The 23,322-nt window shown below is 35.2% G+C and overlaps 1 protein-coding gene across 2 annotated transcripts in view; it reads left to right on the forward strand.

Annotated features, from left to right (window-relative positions):
* Positions 1–23,322, forward strand: part of KHDRBS2 (KH RNA binding domain containing, signal transduction associated 2) — a 500,563-nt gene that overhangs the window by 168,122 nt on the left and 309,119 nt on the right. For both annotated transcript variants that reach the window (XR_004969007.1, XM_036318302.1), the window contains exon 3: positions 5,660–5,776. Coding sequence is in view for 1 of the 2 variants with exons in the window: in XM_036318302.1 (XP_036174195.1) it covers positions 5,660–5,776 (117 nt within the window). In the remaining variant the exon portion in view is untranslated. The remainder of the gene's footprint in view (positions 1–5,659; positions 5,777–23,322) is intronic.

The raw sequence follows: 23,322 nt of genomic DNA on the forward strand, positions 1-23,322 counted from the left end.
AATGCATTCAAAGAATATGTGTAATTTTCATATAGAGTGTAAAGCAAAGTAAAATTAATACTCATGAATCCCTAAAATAAAGTCTAAATGTTACCTATTACTTTGACACTGTCTGTATAGTTGTCCACTTGATCACATTCCCTACTTTTCTTTCCCAGAGGTTATTAAGATGTTGACTTTTTTGTTAGTTACCACTGCTAATTGAGGCTTAGACTTACTACTTAGCCATATATATATTTACAAGTAAAATTGTATTTGATTTTTTTTTGTTTTGTGTTTTATAAAAATTGCGTCATATATCTAGAGTTTGAATTTTCATTCAAATTTTATTTCTAGGATTTGTTAATGAGATTTCATAGTTATCAGTAATTTGTGTTTGTCACTGTATAATATTCTACTATGCTATTTCACAGTTTACTTATTTATTTGTACCAGTCATGGTTTTCTCAGGAAAACAATCCACTCTATATCCAATAGTTATATAATTCAGGACTAACATGACTTTTGAAAGAGATGGGGGGGGGCGGGACTTTAGGAAAATTACCATGTATGGGCAGTGTAGATGTGAGTCTGAAACCTGTCTGCACCTACATCTGGGAGGTTATGGAGAGGTCTGTGGGGCTCCCATATCCACCCAGTGGGAGATCATGTAGAGGTCAGTAAAGCAGTCTGACCACCAATGGCTTGCCAAGAATAATGGAATACACTTGTCCATCTTCCGATTCTCATGCAACTTGCAGTTATTGACAAAATCCAACACGAAAGGAAGAATATGTGGGAAAAAATCTGGGAATTGTTTCTGAGACATAAACAAGTGTTGGTATGGTATCCATTTGACAGCACACCATGCTTGAATTAATGGGCATTTCTCCCCAATTATTTTTACACTTCAAGTATTGAGACTTTGAATATTCTTGTACATGTGCTAACATTTCTCTAGAGATTTTACTAGGTTTACTGCATTCACACAGTTTTAATGCACTTACAGACATTTACAAGACATTGCCAAAATGGTTGTGTCTATTTACATTCCTACAAGCAGGGTCTACCAGTCTCCATGGCTCCACATTCTGGCCTTTGTTTGCTTTCTGACATCTTCATTTCTGCCATCATAGTGTATGTAAAATGATATCTCATTGTCGTCTTAAATTGATTTTTGTTTAAATTCTAATGAGGTGAAGTATTCATAAATCTTTTCTTTTGCCATTCTGCTCTTTTGTGAATGACATTTTTATGATTTTATCTACATATAATGTCTTTTCCTTACAGTTTTTTACTTATTTTTGTAAACTAATGCTATATTAGTAACATGTAATAGAAATAGTTTCCAGCTTTGTAACATATTTTCACCTACTTTGTAGTGTATTTTAATTAATGGATATTCTTCATTTTAACTGAAGTTTTATTTTACAGGTAGGAGATTTTAATGTCTTTTTTTAGTACTCTTAGACATTATTTCCCTCTATTTTCATCTTAGAAATTGTAAATTGTTGCCTTTCATACCCAAGTCTATAATTCATCTTAATATATATTTTTCGTTATAGTTAAGGAAATATTTTTCTTTTTCTTACTATGGATAGTCAGTTTTGCTATGTGTTGAATAGGTCCTTCTTTTCTTGGCATAGTCACAGTTTCCTATTATTGCTGTAACAGTCACTGCCAGCTTAGTGGCTTAAAACACAACACACTTATTATTTTACAGTTACAGAGGTCAGAAGTCTGAAATGGTAATGATAGGCTACAGTCGGGTGTTGGTAAAGCTACAGTCCTCTGGAGGCTCCAGGGGAGCATCTGTTCCTTGACTTTTTCAGTTTCTAGAAGCTGCCCTTATTCTTTGGCTCAGGGCTGGCCCCTTCCAAAATGGAATTGTACCACAGCAACCTCTGACTCTAATCCCTCCTTCTTAAATTTATGTGGGGGTTGCGCACAGCTGGATCATCCAGGATAATCTGTTCATCTCAGAACTCCTAATTCAATCACAATTGCAGTGTCCCTTTTGCAAGCTAACATATTTGCAGATCCTGGATATTAGGACATGGCTATCAGTAGAGGACCATTGTTCTGTGTCAGTGGTCAGGAATGTCACCTGTATCATATAGAACTTTAACATCAGCACAAGTCTGTTTCTGTATTCCATTGTTCTGTTGTCTGTCTATGCCCTAAGTCTAGGACTACACTTACACACTATCATAACTGACGCAGCTTTATCATGAATCCTTGTATGTCATAGGAATAGCCTTAAGTTATTCTTCTGCTTCAGAATGTTTTGGCTATTCTTGGTCTTTCACCTTTGCATATAAACGTTAGAATAAGTTGATAAATTTATTAAAATCCTATTGTGTTTGTAATGAGAATTGCTTTGAATTTATAGGTGTGACTGAGAACACCAGAAATCTATGTAAACAGTGTGGTTTCCAATTCATGAACATGGCCTATCTCAATTTATTTATATTCATTAGATGGCTTTATTAATGTATTTTCTATATTTTAGATAATCTCCATAAATAGTGTGACGATACATAGTTAAATTTATTCTTAGGAAGTCTATTTTCACTTTTTACTGCTGTCCTAGATAACATCCCTTAATTTTTTTCTAATGATATGTTTTGGTATACGCTTGAATTTTTTATATTGAACTTGTATAAAACACCTTGCTAAATTACTTGAATAATTCTGTAATTACTTAAAGCTTTTTATGTACTTAATTATATAAACCATAAATGGTACTTGTTTTTTACTTACAAACACTAATAACATTTACTTTATGACATGATTTGAACTATCAACGATAAGTAGAACACCAAGAAGGTGAATCTTTACTTTGTTTCTGATATTATTTTACTAATTAAGTATACTATTCTTACTGGTTTTCAGTAGAAACCTTTTTTGGGTAGAGGAAACTTTTACTCATTTTGAAAATGATATTTTTTATAATGATTGAATTTTATAACAGTATTTTTCTGTTCAAATAAAATGTTAACCTTTTTTTTCATTAATTTGTTAATGAGCAAATTGCAATTGGGGGTTATAAATCTTAAACTACCTATGTACCTACCTATGATAAGATAACTCCAACATCATGTTTGTTTGTGTGTGTGTGTGTGTGTGTGTGTGTGTGTGTTTTGTTTTGTCTTTTTTTGTATACAACAGGCCTTGGTTATGCTACTGTTTTGTTGAATAGGTTTTGTTTCATGAGTGGATTTGGTCTATAAATTCCATTTTCTGACTTGGTTTTGGTATTAAGGTTATGCTGGCCTCCTGAAGTGAGTTGGGGCAATTTCCCTACTTCTTTCTCTGAAATAGTCTACATAGATTGGAATAATATATTTCCTAAAGCTCTAGTGATACTCCTTTATACAACTGCTTGGGACTAGTATTTCATGGTAGGACATTTCATTATGATATATATTGAAAATATTTATGTGAACTTTCAACTTTCTAATTTATTTTTTCTCCATTCTTAATTGAGGCACTGTTTACATGCAGAGAAATGCACAGATGACAAATGTGGAGCTTGATGAGTTTTGGACAAAAAATATACTATACCGTCAATGAAATAGAGAACAGTTTCATCACCTCAGACATTTCCTTCATGTGACTTTCCAGCCATTCAACCCCAACTTCAGTTCTCAATAGGCAGCCACTCTTCTGAATTCTAACACTGTGTATTCTTTTTGCCTCTAAAATTTTGTATTAATGGAATCTAACATGAGATAGTCTTTCATATCTGACTCTTTCATTGAACATAAATGTTGGTGACATACATTCATGCTTTGTATCAATCAGTAACTACTTCATTTCTGTTTATGTATTAATTTTTTGATCCACTTTTCTTGGATGGGCATTGGTTTATTAATTTAAAAGGGATTGTGAATAAGATGTCATATATATTCTTGTGCAAGTCATTTTGTGAACATATGCATTTATTTCTCTTGGTTAAATACTTATGTATAGAATTACTGGGTCATATTGGAGCTTTATATTTAAATTAATAAATAACTGCCAACTTCTTTCCAAAGCAGTTAGTTAGTTGTTTCATTTTAAACTGCCAACAGTGATTGCTCCAGAAGTTCCACGTTCTCATCAACATTTGGCCTTTTTTCTTTTCTTTTTTTTTTTGTTATATCAATTATGATGTGCATGCGTTTGTGTTCAATTATCAATTTGTTGGAGATCTTTATAGATTCTAGATATTAGTCATTTTTCAGATTTATGCACAGGGAGTATTTCTCTCCATCTGTGGCTTGTCTATTTAACTTTTTAACGGTTTTTAGATCAGCAAAAGTTGTAGTGAGTGCTCTTTGCTTTCCAGTTAGGTAACATTTCCCAGCTTAAGTTTGCAATGACATTCTTATATGCTTTCTCCCTAGAATCTTTATAATTTTAGCTTTTATGTTTAGATCTATGATAGATCTCAAAATAAGTTTTGCCTTAAAAGTAAGGCATATATTTTTGTTTTTGTTTTGCATATAAATATCCAATGTAGCACCTCTAGTTAAAAACACTCTACTTTTCAAATTTATTGCTTTGGCACCTCTGTTGAAAATCAGTTGACCATTTATGTGTGGTCTGTCTGAATTGTATGCTGTTCAATTTATCTATTTGTCAATGGGCACACAATCCATACTCCAGTACAGTATTGAATACATGTGGTAAGAGCAGACATCCTTTTTTTTAGCATTAAAGTAGTAGAAATGCATTATTTTCTCACCATTAAATATATTTCTTACTGTGGAAAATTTTTGTTTTAGAAGGCACTTAGTTAATTTTATTTATCTTGTCCTTCATCCCCCAGCTTATTTTTTGAAACATTTTAAGCCTTGTGTATTTCTTAAATCAGTTACTGATTATCCTAGTGATTTGGTTTGATAATATTCCTTTTAGTAGATAACAACATACTCTGATAAGTGCTCTTAGTTCACTTGTTTTCAACCATGTTTCAGGCTGAATAAAAAAATTGGATAGACCTCCCCCACACTGTTCCACTTAGACAAACTGTTTTGTCTATATGCTCTATCTGCGGTGTTTTAAACTTTTCTTTATGCATCCAAATCCTTTATTTGCTGATCCTAAAATCAACTCTGTAACAAAGAGAATGTAAGACTAAAGAAAATTTGAGTCTCTTTTTCTACCCATCATGAAATTTGCAATAGAATATAGAGGACAATGCTTAACAAACATTAATATCAAGTTTTGTTTTAAACATCAATTTTAAAGATTAACTTGAAATTTTGAAAATGCATAGACATGTTAAAATCATTTATTTCAAATGTGACTAGTAAAAGTTGCCTTTAGAAACTTTTTAAACCATAGTGCTTCTCCCTACTTTCTTAAATAAGTGAGTTATTTATTTGATATAGTAAATGCTAAGTTTAGCATATTACTAATTTGGCATTCATTTAGGAAGGGACATCCCTTTTAAAATAGATGCCAGATTAGAGGTCTGAAATAGATTTCTATGTGTGTGCATGTATATGTGCGTGCGTGCGTGCGTGTGTGTGTGTGTGTGTGTGTGTGTGTGGTGTGGTGTATATGCATATAGCATAACTCTCTTCTCAATGATGAAGTTTGAAATGCCCATAACCCCTTAATTATTCTTGGTGCAAATTCTTCTTCTTATATGCCTTAAAACCACCATTCTATTGATTTTGTTTCCTAGTTCAATTTTGTGGGGAAATTGCTTGGACCAAGAGGAAACTCCTTGAAGAGGCTACAGGAAGAAACAGGTGCTAAAATGTCTATCCTGGGCAAAGGATCAATGAGAGACAAAGCAAAGGTACTGAACTTTGAATTTGATATTTAACACACACAGGAGGTTACCTGTACCACTGACGGCCAAATTTACAAACATATCTCAATGGTTCTCCCATCATTTCCTATGAGTTTCACCTTCTGCTGCCACTCTGTTGCCTTTCAGATATGCCCTCTATTTACATAAAAACAAATTATCAGCCCTTTTTTCCAGAATATGTAATTCTGTGTTTTTATTCTTTCTAATCCTTGGTGTAGGTTATAATCAAATGTTTTTGCTTTTTGAGCATCTTCTGTGGGATGTTTCTATATGTGTATGCTTATTTTCTTTAATTCCCTGATTGGATCCCTTTTCTCTCTTCCACTGTGTCACCTAATCACATTCATCTTATCCCTCTGCTCTATGTCACTTTGATCTCTTTATCAGAGGCAACTTTATATACTTACCTCCCAATCTAAGAGAGTTCCACTTTTAAAAAACGTTTCAATGATATTAAACAACTTACCTGGCCCCACAAGAACAATAGCCTAAGAAATATATCAACTTTGATGTTTGAAATGATTTATTGCACATCTGAACTTTATCATTTCTCCATTTTATAAATTGATAGCAATTTTCCGTGTGTTAGAATTCAACACTTTGGAAAATAAGTATTTCTAGGGATGTACTCCTAAAGGATCATTTAAAATTCATTGAGAAATGGTGGATGTTTTATGGTATTATCATTTGACTACACCATACTTTTTTAAATTTGTTTGTTATGGAAAATAAAGTGTTCATATATTTTTGTGACTATGGTATTACTTAGACAATTGCTTAGGAATTGTGTCTTCTAACTATTAATGGAACATCTTAAATGAAGGAATTTATAATGAGAAATATCACCAAACTGGTGCATGTTGCATACATAACGTCTTTTACCTTAATTGTAATAAGTCTATATATGGAGTTTGAGGCAGACTCTCCAAATGATGCTTTGTTTGAAAGGACTGATAGTCCATTCCATACATTTCAAAAGGGATGCTTCTTACTAGTCTCTTATTTTAAGTAACTTTTGGTTACTCTATACAGTATGTAATTGCAAAAGTAACTACATTCTTGTCTATTCTCCTGCCTGTAGTTTCTCTGAGTACATGTAGAAGAAATAATAAAAGTATTTAAGAGGTGGTAACCCCAGTTATAAGCTTTAACCCTCCTCCAAAAAACTATTTAGATTTTCTATAGATGAGGACAGAATGACACCATAATCTATATCTGTTTGTTGTATATTGTTTGATATTGTTTTTTGTTATATTTTCTCCAGATATCTCACACTCTTACAATATAAACTTGGTATTGTGTGTTTTCGATCTTTGACATATTCTTCAAGTTTTAGATCAGATATCATCTCCCCAGTAGGGCTTTCCTGAACAACTATAACAGGCTAATTAATTTTCATGTCATACATTTTCCTGACATTTTCTGTTTTTCTCCTTAAACTATAAGTTTCCACTGGCCAGAGAAATGTCCCAGTCATTTTTGCCAACCAGAGGTTTTCATGCAGATGGCTGTATATTTTTTACTCACGTATCTTTTACATATTTACTTGGACATTTTTTCCTCTTCATAAGGTTTTAAATTGGATGCCTTTCTCCCGTGAGCATATTAGGTACCGGCATGAATATTTAAAAATTTAGCATGAAGAAAATATGCTTCTATTAAATTTCTATTAAGTTTAAATTACAGATATTACCCGTTAGTTAAGGTCCTGTTTTTCATTGATTACTTTTTGGCGGTTCATCACGTTTGCCTATGCTTTGTGTATTTATATTGTTTTTTTACAAAATAAAAACATTTAATGATAACAGTAGCAATAATAATAATAATAATGTATTACATTATAAAATACATTTCTTTAGAATATAGATAAGTCCTTAACTGCAAGGGGTGTTGGACACACAGCTGAAATAAAAGTACACACATGGGTACATAAAAGTTTACCTTAGTAAACACTTTAAAATTAAAAAAAAAAATCATTGGTAAATTTTAGATTACTATGCTGATATTTGCTTCTCTGCAACATTGCCTGAACAGGCAGGAATATTTCATATGATTTTCTTTTTCTAACATATACGTAAAACTCAATGGATTTTGCACTGTAAATGTGTATGTGTTTATGTGTATACACAGCCACACAGGCATATATTTATGCATTAATTGAAGTAATTACTAGACATACTGTGTGCCATTCACCATTCTAGTTGACAGGTAAAAATGGGACAAAAATTGTTTTCCTCTTGGAGCTTACATTCCAGTGGGAGAAGCAGACAGTATACAAGTGAATAAACACATTTTATACTTTCAGGCACTGATCATTATTATGGTATAGGTGCAGTGCATGACATTTGTGCACTGGAGGGGGGAGGGGAGGCGAGGGGCTCAGCCTGGCCTGCGCCCTCTTGCAGTCTGGGACCCCTCGGGAGATATCCGACTGCCGGCAGGGAGCGGCCCTAAGCTGGCTGGGGGACATCTCCTGAGGGGTCCTTAGCGCTTCCATAGAGGTGAGGAGGCAAGAGATGCTCCTGCCACTGCCACTGAGCTTGCCAGCCGTGAGCCCAGCTTCTGGCTGAGCAGCGCCCCCCCTGTGTGAGTGCACTGATCACCAGGGGGCAGCGCCTGCACTGAGTGTCTGCAAACCTGGTGGTCAGTGCAAACCATAGCGACCAGTCGTTCCACCGTTAGATTGATTTGCATATTGGCCTTTTATTATATAGGACTAGAGGCCTGATGCATGAAGATTCGTGCAAGAATAGAACTTTCTTTTCCTGGCTGCTGGCACTGGCTTTCCTCCAGCACCCAGGACCCGGGACTTTGCTCTGGCCACCGCCTCCCGTCTTTGCTCTGGGCTGGAGCCACCTTCCACCTTTGCTCCGGGCTGGAGCCACCTCTTGCCTGCTCTGGCCAGCTCCATGGCTGCCAGAGCTGGCCCTTGGCGGCTGGCCAGGGCTTCTGGGAGGCTTCGCTTCCTTCATCGCTGAGCGATGAAGGAAGCCAAGTGTCCCACCCGAAGGAAGCCAAATGTCCCGCCCACTCCGGCTGTCTCTGTGGCTCTGGCCGGTGCTGCCATCTTTGTGGCTATGAGTGCTGCCATCTTTGTGGCTACAAGTGCTGCCATCTTTGCGGCTATGAGTGCTGCCATGTTTGTGGCTATGGGCACCGCCATCTTTGTCGTGGAGTGACAGTTAATTTGCATATCAACCTTTTATTAGTATAGATTAAAATAAAACAGAGGATGGGCAAAGAGGTTACTTGTGGTGGGAACAATATTTTGATACAATGATCAAGTAGGACTCTGCAAAATGAAAAGAAACCAACGATAGATCAGAAGTGAGAGATGGAATTCCAGGTGCAATGACTCTAAAGGAGAATCTGTATTTTTATCTGTAACCACATCTTTGTAACTATTATGACAACTGTAGCCATATCTTTGTTTATAACTATGTTTATTCCCATTTAGCTACCACCTTATTTCTTTGCTCACCTTTATAGCAAAACTCATTGAAAGAGTTATTTATACTCAGTTAACTCTCATCAATTCTTTATTGTTTTTTCCTCAGTCCTCATGACTGGCTCCTCTTTCTCGTCCAGCCCTGCAAACCCAGGGATTAGTCTTCAGACTACTTTCTTCCCTTTTGTGATCTCATACCATTATATGTATGCATATATTTATGTAAGAAGGTGTATGCATATGCATGTATATTAATGGAATACATATGTATTATATATTTAACTACACATATTATATTATATATTTACCCATATATAAAATAAATATAAATGCCACATAGAGAGAGGGAGAATAAACCAAGATATTAAAAGAGAGAGCTAGAAATATGTAGAGAAATAACTTTGCCAACTTTTAGGGCCTCAGTGAACACAATATGAATCATGTAAGTCTTGAGATTAAAGAATACCCCCTCTTTTTGTTCTTTTGTTTGTTCAAAGGCAAAACTCATTGAAAAAGGAAATGAAAAACCGCTTGTATAAATTGAATGGTGCTTGGTAGCTCAAGCCTACATAAGTTAGTGGTGTTTGTTTGAAGATTATATCAGCAGGCATTAAGGAGCTTAATACACACAGCTAGTCTGTTTTTCAGAATTGTATTCAACAAATACATATTCATCCATCCATCCATCCATCCATCCATATATACATAAACAGTTGACTCACTGAAGCATACCAGGTGCTCCTTGTGCACCTGCAGGCAAAGCCTGGTCAGCATCTCTTCTGAAGCCCCATAGTCAGATACCTTTGCAGACTAACTGGTTTAATAGCCTTGCTTATAATTACTGTCTTAGCTCAACTTTCTAGGAAATATGCAGATGCTTCTCTGTGCTGGGTATACTGCTGGGATGCTACCCAATGTATGTCATAAATTTGATCTTTACCTTGATGGAGATATTTGAATAGTTGTCTAAGTCAGCACCAAATAACTGTGCAAAAATATTTCTTACATATTTGCTATGTGTCCAACTATAGATAAATATAGAAAATAAGAATTAGACATGACTCAAGCCCTCACAGAACTTAATTAAATGGCCTGATCTGGTTAAAACTTTGTTTTAAAAAAGTAAGAATTGTCAATTATTTGAATCAGTAGGTGAAAGAATGATAAACTCATTTGGTTTTGTTTTTATAGGTCTAACAAGACTTTTTTTTTTAAGTATATTTTTATTGATTTTTTACAGAGAGGAAGGGAGAGAGATAGAGAGTCAGAAACATCAATGAGAGAGAAACATCGACCAGCCGCCTCCTGCACATCCCCCACTGGGGATGTGCCCGCAACCCAGGTACATGCCCTTGATCGGAATCGAACCTGGGACCTTTCAGTCCGCAGGCCGACACTCCACTGAGCCAAACCGGTTTCGGCAGGTCTAACAAGACTTTTTAATCTTTAGAAAAATACAAAGTTTTAAGATTTGTTACAGGATCATCATAAAATTAACTACATAATATAGAAAATAGTTCTAGAGTTCTATTGTAGTAAGAAGATTATAACAAGTTGAATGTTTTTATTCATTATTTTTGTTTTTGGCAGTGATGGGTAAACATTTATTTTTAGTTTGTTATACCTAGCGAATAACTCTACATGCAAAGAAAGAAAACAAAAATGAAATAAAATGTAGTAGTATCCAAGATAACACCAGTAACAAAATCATACCTTATATTCATGAGTTTGTTCCCAAATAGGTCAAATCCCAAAATATGTAAACTCCTTCTATTCAATCTAAAACCATCTAGGAATCTTGAAGAGAAGCTAAATTTTCATTTGTGTTGATCAAAGGTACCTTAGAACATCTAGAAAGTAAAATATACAGTATGTTTGCAGTATTTGAAAATACCTGAGGAATTTAACTGGCAGTGCAGAAATGTCTTTAAAGTCTAAGTTCCTCGTGCACCATATGGCCAGCTGGTTCTAAATAACCACACATCTGCCGGTTTCTCTAACAGCAGCTTCTGAGGATTCTTCGGGGGTAACTGACTTTAGCTTCAGATAGAGTTGCTATTTTTTAGTGATGTGGATGGCAAAGATGGGGAAGAAGAGAGGAAACAGTGGTTCCACAGTCTTATCTTTTTTTAAAAATATATTTTATTCATTTCAGAGAAGAAGGGAGAGGGAGAGAGAGATAGAAACTTCAGTGATGAGAAATAATCATCTATCAGCTGCCTCTTGCATGCCCCCTACTGGGGACCGAGCCACAACCCTGGCATGTGCCCTTGACCGGAATCAAACCATGACCTCCTGGTTCATAGGTCAACGCTCAACCACTGAGCCACGCTGGTCTGGCTACAGTCTTACCTTTAAAAAGAGTGAGAAACAAACATATTATGTCCAAGGGAAAAAGGTTAGAGAGATTTGAGAAAATCAGACAAGGGCTGAACACTCCCAGGTAAGAATGAGGAAATAGCAGGAAATCATGAAATCATATGATTTGCATGCTTTTCTATTGTTCTTAAGTGGAAATCACAAATGGCCACGTTGCAAATAAAGTGCTTTTGTAATGAAAGGTGTTTTGGCACACTATTAATAAGCTTGGTCGAAATTATGGCATGTGGTTTTAAAACATGTGAGTTAAATATATGTTCAAAGCAAAGCGCTGTTTGATAGTGTTTTATTTGACAATGTGTGATAATTCTCCAGGCAAGTCTTTCTCTCTTTGATATGCTAATAACAAGTGCAGTTTCTATTTCATAGCATGTCATGTATTTGGTGATGGCAACTATAGTAAACCCTTTCTGATTCCATGGCACAATTGATTTTCATCAACAATAAAATCAGCTAAAAATCTTCAAAGTAATGCGGCTGCCTGGTGGGCAATGGGAGTGTGCACCCCTCACCAGACATCCTATCTCATTTGGCTTCTGGGCTAATGCCTCACATCAAACAGCCTGGTAGTCTCTCAGATCCTGAGGGGTGAGGCTGGGCTCACTGCTTGTCATTCAGGCTGGGTTTGGTTACATAGACTCCTGTTTCAGCTCTTTAATATCCCCAACAACAAAGCAATTTGTAATCCCACAAAATCAAGAGCCTAGATACTCTGATTTTCATTTTAGCTGTGTCCCTGATAATCTGTCCAGTAGATAAACAACATTTCTGTCTCAAGATTTCTGCCTTGCTCATCTTGGCTTCCAAACAGAGACAGAGAAATAAGCATAATACTGTACTGTGCTTGACTATCACTTTAATTTGTGAAGAACAAAGAGTGTATCATAAATTACAGGTAGGTAGGGTGTTGACTTTTGGCTTTTTACTATATTCTTCTGTTTCTCTTATCTGAATTCTGAGAACTTACAGTAACATAGCCCACTTGAACAGGAGCAGATGTCATGAGCAACATTTTGTTATAAATATATATATATTTTGTGAGGACACACTGAAACCTGTGTTTCCATGGTGAACCAATACAACATTATTTCAACCTATGATATATTTGGATTGCAAGTGACCAAACCATCAAAATAGTTAAGTTTGTGTTGAAGAGTGAAATATATCATGATATTGGTGAGAAATAATTTTTCACATTAGCATCTTCAACCATTTTATATACAGTCATTCACTATAATGTGCTTTGATCTTTGAAAAAAAAACTAAAAGTCATAAATCTACTCATGCTCAGTTCTTCATAAGCTTTAATGACAGAGCCTGAGGTAGCAATGTTTTATGTATTGGGAATCAAAGTTATAGTTTATTTTATTTTATTTAACTTTTAGCTGAAGAACTTTAATATTTTATTTCTTTTTAATTTTATTTCCCCGTCACCATTTATCACTTCTATACCCCTTTTCACCTTCCCCATTGCCTCCTGCGTTTTCTCTAGTCAGATTTTATTCAGAGCTAAAAAATTTATTTTAATTTTTATAATTAAGACCTGCTTTTGGAAACTTTTAAGAACTAATGTCTCATCCATATACCCTGGATTATATACAAAAATATACTTTTTAATGTTACTAGTACAGTAGTTTTTTCACCATTGTCATTTGTTATTTGGGCTGCACCCTTATTTCCCACAAGGAGTGAAATAAGGGAATCACAGAATCAAGCTATCTCACATCATGTTGGGAATTTTTATTTATTAAGCTATTAAAAATCCAATATAAGAAAACCGAGAAATTTCTAAACATTTCACATTTTATAAATCAGAATTATAATGGATTTCTTTTTTCAGAGGAAGCCTATCTATTTTTGTCCTGTTGTTCACCCAAAATATTACAACCAAAATTCAAATGAGATATAACCAATCTCAAAAGAGGCCATATATGTCTTGGGAATATTTAAATTTCACATTCTGTGACAGTTTGAAAGATGGCTGCAAATTCTTTGACTTCCACTTAAAGGTAGATAAGTAGTGTCTAATTCTCTTCCCCTTAAATCTGGATGTTCCAGCAACTTGCTTATAACGGACTGCAGAGGAGGTGTTGCTTCATGAGTTCTAAGCTTAGGCTGGAACACAGTGCATCTTCTGCCTCATTTGCAAGAACACAGTTTTGGCGCTCTAAGCCGCCTTGTAAGGATTCTGACAATCCTGAGCTGTCCCCTGGGAGGAGGTCAGTTTATGGAGAGGCCTTGTATACGTACCAGTGGGAAGTCCCAATTGAGCCCAGTCTTTGAGTCACCTCAGTCCAGGCACTACACATGCAAGGAAAGAGCTCTCCAGATGTTATCAGCCTTTAGACCTTTGGGTGATCACCAACTGCTTGAATCTTCCTGTCTGCAGCTCCAGGTTCAGGGAGCAGATTCGAGTTATCTCCATTGTACTCTGTCTGAGTCCCTTACCCACAGAATTCACACACAATAATAAAATGGTTATTTTAGGCAACTAAGTTTGGCATGGTTAGTTATGCAACACTAGATAACTGGAGCACATTCCTACTGCTATATACATATATATTCTTCTCAACATTGTTAGCGACTTTCCAAATACTAGATCCGTTCTCTGGCATTTCTACTGCCCTCACATGGCAATTACTATAGACTTAGATAATGTCTGGGGTTTTGTTTGGATTTGTGGGTTTTATGTTTTGTGTTATTGTCCTATAACTTACCACTTATTTTCAATTTATTTATGCCTGTTCACAAATCAATTGATTGAAACTCCTGACAAAGTGTTATTTCAGAGTTGCCAGTAAGAGAGAAAGCTTCCAAGAAAGTTAATTCAACAATTTCTTCTTAGTACAGGCATTTTATGAGACATAGACCCCTCACCCCCCACAATAGAACACTCTAGTTAAAAAGTATTGTACCTTTGAATGTCTGGTTTAATGTCACATGACTTAAGGTTAATTGGGTAGCTAATTCTAATTTCTTTGTAAAGCTTCTTAATTTCACTACAACCTAAAAAAGCAAGAGCTCCTGCATTTATCAGGGATGCTAGATGGATCCCAGAAGGGAAATAAACTGCACCGTATAGAAAGCACCAAACCACGATTGAGACAATATGTTTTTTTTCTTAGTCCGTCTTTTTTACCAAGTTGGTTTTTTAAAGATTTGTCTTAGCCAAAAAAAGAACCATATGGCATTTTTGTGCTGAGAATATTAACTAAATTTGTTGCTTTATAAGTCATTTATTATATTTCTTATAGATTGCAAAACTTAGATATGTATTAAGTTATATAGTACATGGGCCATCAATATTACCTGCAATATATAGACCCATTGTAATTACTTATTCTTTAACAGTTTCCTATATTAGAGAAGAATTTCTAAGCAGAATATTACAGTGATTCAATTTAGTGATATACATTTATATGGTATTACTATATTTTATGGCATTTAGTACTACATATATTACATATTTAGTGGCTTTTCTCTCTCACTACATGTTTAAGAATATTAATAATATTTGCTTTATTTTTTTTACCTTGGATCCTATCTTTGCATTGCTCACATATACAGTAACCAAAGCAATTGGCCCATCTAAATATGTCAATACTATAATAGAATTGGGTATTAAAAGAAATATTTCCTAAATAGCTTTACATTGCGTATAGTAAGACATAACACATTTTTTTTTAATTTTATGAGTAATTTCAATGTCAAACCAGGTGAGGATGGTTATCTAAAAAGTTAAATAATAATGTTATGTAATATCGTAGATAAGCCTTTGTTGGAAAAGTTGTTGTTGCTGTGTATGTTTTTAGAAAGATGCCATTAAAGGTTTGCTTTAAATTGTTGAAACTTGACCCCGATATAAGCTATGTTCTTTGAAGAGAAACTTGGACAACTTGTTCTAGCACAGCTTGGGGAATTTAGAGATACTAGCATTTGGGTAGTTAAGAGGATAATGGACCCAGAGTGAAATTGCTAAAGGGAAAATCCTGCACTTAACTCAAGTGCACTATCAGCACTAATTTGGATTCTGGATTTTATTAGTTGTAGTGATGTTTATTTGATTTCTTATTCTGTTTTCTCCTTATAACTTAATTTCACTAGTCATTTAAAAGTTTAATGGTAGTTTTCTCAGATATATATATATATAGAGAGAGAGACATATAATCACTCCACAGCTAAGTAGAGTTGTCATGAGTACTTGAGAATTGTTTGAGCTCTTGACTATCTTGATAAAAAGGAAAGAAGTCTGTACTCAGGCTACAGGTAGTGATGCTGAACAAAGGACTCACCAACTCCTCAGCCTCATGAATAATAACATTACCAAGTTCACTTCTGCTTTCTGTGAGTATTGGTTCACTAAGACTGAAGTCGAAATGAGAAAAATGAAATGCTCAGGATACAAATGAAATTTTACATATTTTGCTATGAACACAATTGATTAGCCCACTTGACTTTTTGCAGCCAGGACAATGTTTTTACTCTTCCAGGAATGCATTCAGAAGGCATTCTCTGCGAACTGTGCCCACAATTGTCCAATACTTCTTGTTAACAGCACTTAATTTGTCTAGGAGCATACCAAATGTCAATACAGAAAACACTTTTATGTATTTTCAATTGATATCTAAATATCAGAAACCACCTAGACTTAATAGGTATATAATGAACATCTTCAATTCTAGCATCACTATGGGATTTAAAGAAGAAGCAAACAGCCCTATCTGGTTTGCTCAGTGGCTACAGTGCCAGCCGATGGACTGGAGGGTCATGGGTTTGATTCTGGTCAAGAGCACTTACCTTGGTTGCAGGCTCAATCCCTGGCCCGAGCCAGTGTGCATCCAGACAGCAACCAATCAATGTGTCTCTCTCATGTTGATGTTTCTCTTTCTCTGTCTCTCCCACACCCTTCCATTCTCTCTAAAATCAATGGAAAAATATCCTCAGGTGAGGATTAGTAACAATAACAAAAAAGAGGCAAGCAAAATGTAGGCCTTGATTCAGAGAATTTGGAATGTCTTCAAACGCTTTAATGTTCACATTTCTAGGCTCTCTTTGCTGCTTCCTTTTTCTCTATAACAGGCTTACTGTTTTCCTCTTATAATTTTTGCATGTTTTGAAAAATATTTTATTTCTATCATTTGGCACTTTTATGGAATGTCTTTCCCAGTCTTTCTTAATTTTCTTTTCACCTATCTGCCTTTAAAATAACTTAAAGCTAAAGTAATTTAAAACATGAGTAATTTTCCAGTGTTTGAATAACCTTCATTTCTGTCTTATTGAATATTACTAGAATATGTGAGTGATATTTATTTATTCAGCAGCACCACCAATATCATATTTACTTAAATAAAACTCATCTAAGTCAACAGTTACCCGGATAAATCCAGGAGCATAAACAATAAAGAATAAGATAGTAAGCAGCCGGAACCGGTTTGGCTCAGTGGATAGAGCGTCGGCCTGCGGACTGAGGGGTCCCAGGTTCGATTCCGGTCAAGGGCATGTACCTGGGTTGCGGGCACATCCCCAGTGGGAGATGTGCAGGAGGCAGCTGATCGATGTTTCTCTCTCATCGATGTTTCTAACTCTCTATCTCTCTCCCTTATTCTCTGTAAAAATCAATAAAATATATTTTTTAAAAAAAGAAAAAAGGTAGTAAGCAGTCAACTGAATAGATATATCCTATCTCGTCTTGAGTTAATATTTTCAGGATTGCAGTTCTACACATTTCAGATTTAAAAGTTTTATTCATAATTTATTTAATAATAATAATAATAATAATAATAATAATAAAAAATTATGTGGTGCTCTGGCCAGTGTGGCTCAGTTGGTTGGGCATTGTTCCATGCACCAGAAGATCACTGGTTCAATTCCTGGTCAAGAGCACATGCCTGCCTTGTGGGCTCTATCCCCAGGAGGGGATGTGCAGGAGGCAGCCACATTGCTGTTTCTGTCTCTCTCCCTCTCTCTTCTTCTCTCTCTAAAAATCAATAAACTATTCTTTTAAAAATTAGTATTGCCTGGTTGGTGTTGCTCAGTGGTTGAGTATCAACTTATGAACCAAGAGGTCAGTTTGATTCCCAGTGAGAGCAAATGCCTGGATTGTGGGCGCAGTCCCCTGTAGGGGGTGTGCAGGAGGCAGCCAATCAATGAATGTTTCTCAACATTGATGTTTCTATCTCTCTCCCTTCCTCTCTGAAATCAATAAAAATATATTTAATAAAAATTTTGTATTATAAAAAATTAAAGAATGTGCAACCTTTTCTTATGATTATCTTTTTCTTAAAAATATTTTTTATTGATTTCAGAGATGAAGGGAAAGATAGATAGATAGAAACATCAATTATGAGAGAGAATCATTGATCGGGTTCCTCCTGCATGCCCCCAGTGGGAATCGAGTCTGCAACCCGGCATGTGATGTGCCCTGACCGAGAATCCAACCGGGACCACCCGGTTCATAGGTCGACACTCAACCATTGAGCCACTCCTGCCAGGCTGATTATCATATTTCTTAAAGAATATTTCATAGTGTGAGAAAAGTAAAACTACATTTTTATGGATTTTTGGTTGTTTGTGTTTTGAAACTCTTTGGCTTTAACATAATATTCTGGGACATAGTAATTCAACTTGAACAACCCTTAATATTATGAGGAGCCTGTGTGGTTGTTAGTTTCTAGTCAGTTGATCAGAGATATAACATGTGCTTCCAAATCATACACACCCACAGGCACATAGTATGTTGGATTATACACTGTTAAAGTTGACAGGGAAGCGAAGACATTAGTTTAATTCATTTTTTTAAAAAAAATTTATTGATTAAGTTATTACAAATGTGTCCTTTGCTGAAGAGACTGTAATTTGCTTGTGATCACTGGGAAATTGCTAAAAAAATGTTTAATTATTCGATGTAAGAAAGAAAATAAATATGAAGACCAGCCAGTTTCATGAAAATCTTGCTTTAACTAGCAGATTCATATCAAGGAACCATAACATTACAACAGATAGACTTTACTAGGTTGTCTCTTGATGTTACTGAAACTATTACACCCAAGGTACATAAATAGAAAATGGATGCACATTATTTTAAACATAAAATTACCCATACACTATAGAAGGTTGAGTTGACCCTGAGTCTTCAACATGATCTGGCCTGTATACAATTGAGTAGTTTATTATAATTTATTTATGAAAATGTCTTGATCCATCCTCTCTTCTGTTTCAGAGATAGTGCGTACCCTGGATGGAAAAGGGGAAAAGCGCACCCCGTGCTGGGCTGCCTTTGTCAGCAGCCAGTGCACTGGGGCTTGGCTGCTGTCCGCATTTAGCGCTAACACGTGCAGAGCAGTGAGGTAACCACTTGGCAGCCCTAGCTCCATCCTCAGGAGAAGACTAGGATCAGCCTGGGCTCCTCTAGGGAATCTTTCTGTTTGGAGAGCCCAGTTTCCTTTTCAGGAGGATAGTTTTCCCACTTCTTCATCCCTATATAGTTTTATCGGTTAGAAAATTGACCACAGTATTCAACATTTCTTCTACATTGCTATAAAATATTACTAAAATTATAAGCCAAAAATGTAAATTTAGTGCAGACATTTTTCCTCTAACCATTGATTTTATTAAAATCACCAGGGCCAGATCTTTTTTTTTTTGCCTCACTTGTATTAGGGGATAACTTACATATATGAAGACCTCCCACCTTAAAGTATACAGGCATACATAATTATATTTGTATGACTACAATCCAGATAAAGAAAACTTTTGTCACCCCCAAATTTCCTTTGGGCCTTATTCTACCCCTGGTCCCGAGTGACCACTGGTCTGCTTTCTGTTGCTATCATTGAGCCTTTAGCCAGAATTTCATAAAATGATCTACGCAGTAGAGACTTTCTCCTACATTCTTTCACTTACCACAGTGTTTTTGAGGAGTGTCCATGTTGTTGTGTGTATGAGTAGTTTGTTCTGTTGCCTCACGGAGAAGATTTCCGTTGTGTGGCTGCACCACAATTTAGAATTACTTCTTTAGATGGTGGTTTAGATTGTTTCCAGTTTTGCCCTCTGTGAGTCAAGCTCTTATGAAGATTCATATCTGTCTTTGTATTGATGTACGATTTCATGATAGAGACTTTTGAAATCATCCAAAGTTAAAGCACAAGGACATGTATACCATCTTTTTCATGAATATAAGAAATGCATTTATCACAGGACTGTACATTTTTCAGAAAGTTAAGAAAGATGTACTCCTAATGCACTGGATGAATATTTACTCTCTGATTTTTTGCATGATTTACTTGACATTAGTAATGTTTATTAGTTCTCTGAAATACTTTTATTAGTTATTAATTTTTCATTATGCAAATAATCATTTCTAAATCAAGTTTGGGGAGAACATTTTTCCAGCAATGCTCTAAATTAAGATCCCAGACTTTATAAGCAAACTGGAGATTCTGATTCCCTAGTCAAAGAGATTAGATTTGTTAGATAAATGAAGCCTTCTGCATCAATTTAAATAGTTCTACCAAATTGATTCATGAAGTGTCTAATATTTCCATGTAATTAGCAGTGGCATTTTCAAAACGCTATAACTGAGAGGGAAATTTAACCTTCTCTGAAGAATTGCACACTCTAGGGTTGATACTTTAGAAAATTATATTGTTCTAAGGAATGCTCACCAAAGAATTACATCAGACTTTGAACAGATGCTGCAAGATCCTTGTTTTATTGCCGGTGCACCGGTGTGGTGATATTAAAAGTCTTCATCTCCTCCCTCGCATCTGATGTTAAAGCAGATTTTCCATTTCTCAGCTCTGACAGTTTAGTGGTGAATCTCTTGTGGCTGTTCCAGAAAGATACTGCTTTCTCTTTTCTTGTCTCCTGCGCTGTAAGATTAGCCTCTAGTCATTACGTTCCATGGATAGGTTTTTGTTGGGACTCTAAGGAGTATTTTCCTCTAATGCAGCCGTTCTCAACCTGGGGTCACGACTCCTTTGGCGGTGGAACGACCCTTTCACAGGGGTCGCCTAAGACCATCCTGCATATCAGATATTTACATTACGATTCATAACAGTAGCAACATTACAGTTATGAAGTAGCAACGAAAATAATTTTATGGTTGGGTCACAACATGAGGAACTGTATTTAAAGGGCCAGAAGGTTGAGAACCACTGCGATGGAGGCTTTGTTTCAGAAGATAGTACCTGTTTTTCTCTTACTCAAGGAATTTTATTTCTTAGTAAAGGATTTTATATCCACAGATGCACATTCACTTAAAAAAATTAAAATAAAAAATCTATGTATGATATTAATAGAGTTTTATTTATGGTATGATAATCCAAGAGTTTCATATAATTGCCATACTCAGGAAAAATCCAGGAAATTGATTTATTATGAAAATCCACAAGTTTGTTAATATGCCTTGTTCACTTCTGTTTTATCTTTGCTGCTTAGATTTCTGATCTTTGTCTCCTTTGTGCTACATTAGTGGTACTGAATGCAGATGCATCACTCAGCTATTTTATGAAATGGGAGATAATCTGCAGAATGTTTTTCTTCCATGGGAGTTACAAGTCAATTTCTAAACACAATTATGACTCCTCATAATTGTACTTATTCACAAATACTATATTTTGCACATTATACTAGAGGATAGGCATTGTTTATTCAGTTAAAAAAATATTTGATACCTTTCATAAAACAGTTTTATAACAAGAATATTCCATAAATAGGGCATATTTGAAGATTTTCTAATACATCATCTATATGGGGGGGGACTCTCCCCCAAATGTCAAGTAATACAAGACAGCTGGCTGTATTAATGTTGACAAGTAAGTATTATTGCTATCCTTATATTTTATTGTACCTGTTACTAAGATTTGGTTATGAATGATTTATATCTGAACATTATTAAAGTATTTGCTATCAAATATTATGCTTGGATAATTATTATATAACATTTCTAAAATATGAGACTATTACCCATACTTAGTGGAACTATACTTTAATTTGTGACCATGGTTAATTTTTTTGAGGATTGTATATCCTTTTTTAGTATTGGTTGAAGGATATAATTTGTCAGATCCATCTGCACATAAAAATGCTACCATTCTCATTGTTTGTCCAAATAATTGAACAGAATCCTAGTTGTAGGTCAGAGAAAGTAACTTCAAGTCACAAGAGAAAAGTAAAGTATTATCACTTCTCAACTGTAGCTGTCTTGTGGACATGCTGCCAGTACCTGAAGGCAAAGGAATTTGTGACATCCCATGTGTTGACAAGCAGATGTTCACATTCTGCCAAAGTGATTAGTTAAGAGTGGAACACTGAATTATTTAAGCAGGTTATTTGCTAATGTCTTTAAGAAAACAAGTTACCAGTGAGCAGTACTATTTGACATTGTACATACACACTCTCAAAGCATGCTCTCCTATTTTTAAAAAGTAAGGTAAAAGTATATTGCTGAAAGGTTTCACTAACGATGTATGTTAAATATAAGCATATATAGAAATTAGTGGCTTTAGAGTAACTATGGATTTTACATTACAGGACTAGTTATATAATAGCCAGAGAATATTACAGTTACTATATGTAAGCACAGAAATTCCTCATAAAACAAGCAGTTAGTTTTCAAGTTAACCAGCCAATCAACAATGGATCAGATCTGTCCACAAACATGCAAATGACATGTTACAGTATTGGGTTCTCAAATATTTTTATTGAAATAGTCTGTTCAAAAAAAGAAATAATAATAAGAGGCTTAAGTTTTATCCAGGTTTTACCATTCTCAGCTCAGTATTCTTTGAAAATTGCAGTTCTGTACAATGTTTTAAAAAACAAAAATATGCATTGCATTTACATCCATATTTATCTGATTACTTAATTTTAGATAGGTACTTATTAAATACAATTAGAACTGAAAAAACATCCTACATTTTTCCTGTGGTTTAATAAACTTTATAATGTTCTTCAACACACTATCCCTACACAAACCACTACATTCCAGCATTGATCCCTCACTCTCTTCACATTGCATGAGGAAAAGAAAATGTATTCAATGGGTTACTTATTTCCAAAATGAGTATGTAAGTTATTTCTTAAGCTCCAATGTACTAGACCTCTCTGTGTATCTGATATTCTGGATTATTCACTATTTTATTTTCATTTAAAAAATACATTTAGGCCCTGGCTGTTATGGTTCAGTTTGTTGCAGTGTTGTCTCATACACCTAAAAGTTAGGGGTTTGATTCCAGGTCAAGGTACATACCAAGGTTGTGGGTTCAATCACCAGTTGGGGCGTGTGACAAAGGCAACTGATGGGTATTTCTCTCTCACATCAGTATCTCCCTCCCTCCCTCCCTCCCTCCCTCCCTCCCTCCCTCTCCACTTCCTTTCTCTAAGTAATATATGTAGAAAAATAAATAAATAAAAACATTACAGATACCATAGAAAAAAAACAAAAATATAAACAAATCAACATCTGTACTAAAACTAAGTGATAGTTATTCTCCACAAACCCCAAAGCACAAGTTGACAGAAATACACCATTGAAAGCTACAAGATCCTTATTCTATCATCATTTGTAGGGAGGAAGTGGGGAAAAACAAACAAAAAAAAAAGGTGTCTGATGGCACAAGAACAGAAAAATCCCCAAAATTTTATTAGGTAAATCTAATAACAGAAGCTAAAGGTGTTTTTGTATCTCAATTCATGGGTGAAG

This window comes from Myotis myotis, unplaced genomic scaffold, assembly GCF_014108235.1.
Source record: "Myotis myotis isolate mMyoMyo1 unplaced genomic scaffold, mMyoMyo1.p scaffold_m19_p_7, whole genome shotgun sequence".
NCBI lineage: Eukaryota > Metazoa > Chordata > Mammalia > Chiroptera > Vespertilionidae > Myotis > Myotis myotis.